We start from the raw sequence: 353 nt of genomic DNA, 5'->3' as shown, positions 1-353 counted from the left end.
TCTAGCACCTCCAGCTCCTCCAGGTCTTCGTCCTCGTCCTCGTCTTCCTCCTCCTCCTCCTCCTCTTCCTCTTCGTCCTCGGGCTCCTTCACGAACTGGTACTTGAATGCGGGCTGAGGCCGAGGTGGGCTGTCCGAGGACGAGGAGACCAGAGGCGACTGGTCCATGTCTTCCATGGCTGGCAGGTCAGAGGTGATGCTGCAGCTGCTGCCTCCGCGGGAGAAGCTTCTCAGAGCCGCGGGCGGTTGTGGGGGGTGGGGAGGACTGAGAGGGGCAGGGCCCAACGAGCCGAGGGACCTGCAGTGGCGACAGCTCCCGGAACAATGAGACTGCTCCTCCAGCCTCCGCGCCCG

At 65.2% G+C, this 353-nt stretch overlaps 1 protein-coding gene across 1 annotated transcript in view; it reads right to left on the bottom strand.

Annotated features, from left to right (window-relative positions):
• The window catches only part of RTN4 (reticulon 4), a 75,982-nt gene extending 75,635 nt beyond the window's left edge, over positions 1–347 (bottom strand). The window contains exon 1 of the mRNA XM_010841696.1: positions 9–347. Within this exon, the coding sequence (XP_010839998.1) occupies positions 9–176 (168 nt within the window). The 5' untranslated portion in view covers positions 177–347. The remainder of the gene's footprint in view (positions 1–8) is intronic.
• Between the last annotated feature and the right edge of the window lie 6 nt (positions 348–353).

This window comes from Bison bison, unplaced genomic scaffold, assembly GCF_000754665.1.
Source record: "Bison bison bison isolate TAMUID 2011002044 unplaced genomic scaffold, Bison_UMD1.0 scf7180017864166, whole genome shotgun sequence".
NCBI lineage: Eukaryota > Metazoa > Chordata > Mammalia > Artiodactyla > Bovidae > Bison > Bison bison.
This window is presented reverse-complemented; position numbering and strand designations above follow the sequence as displayed.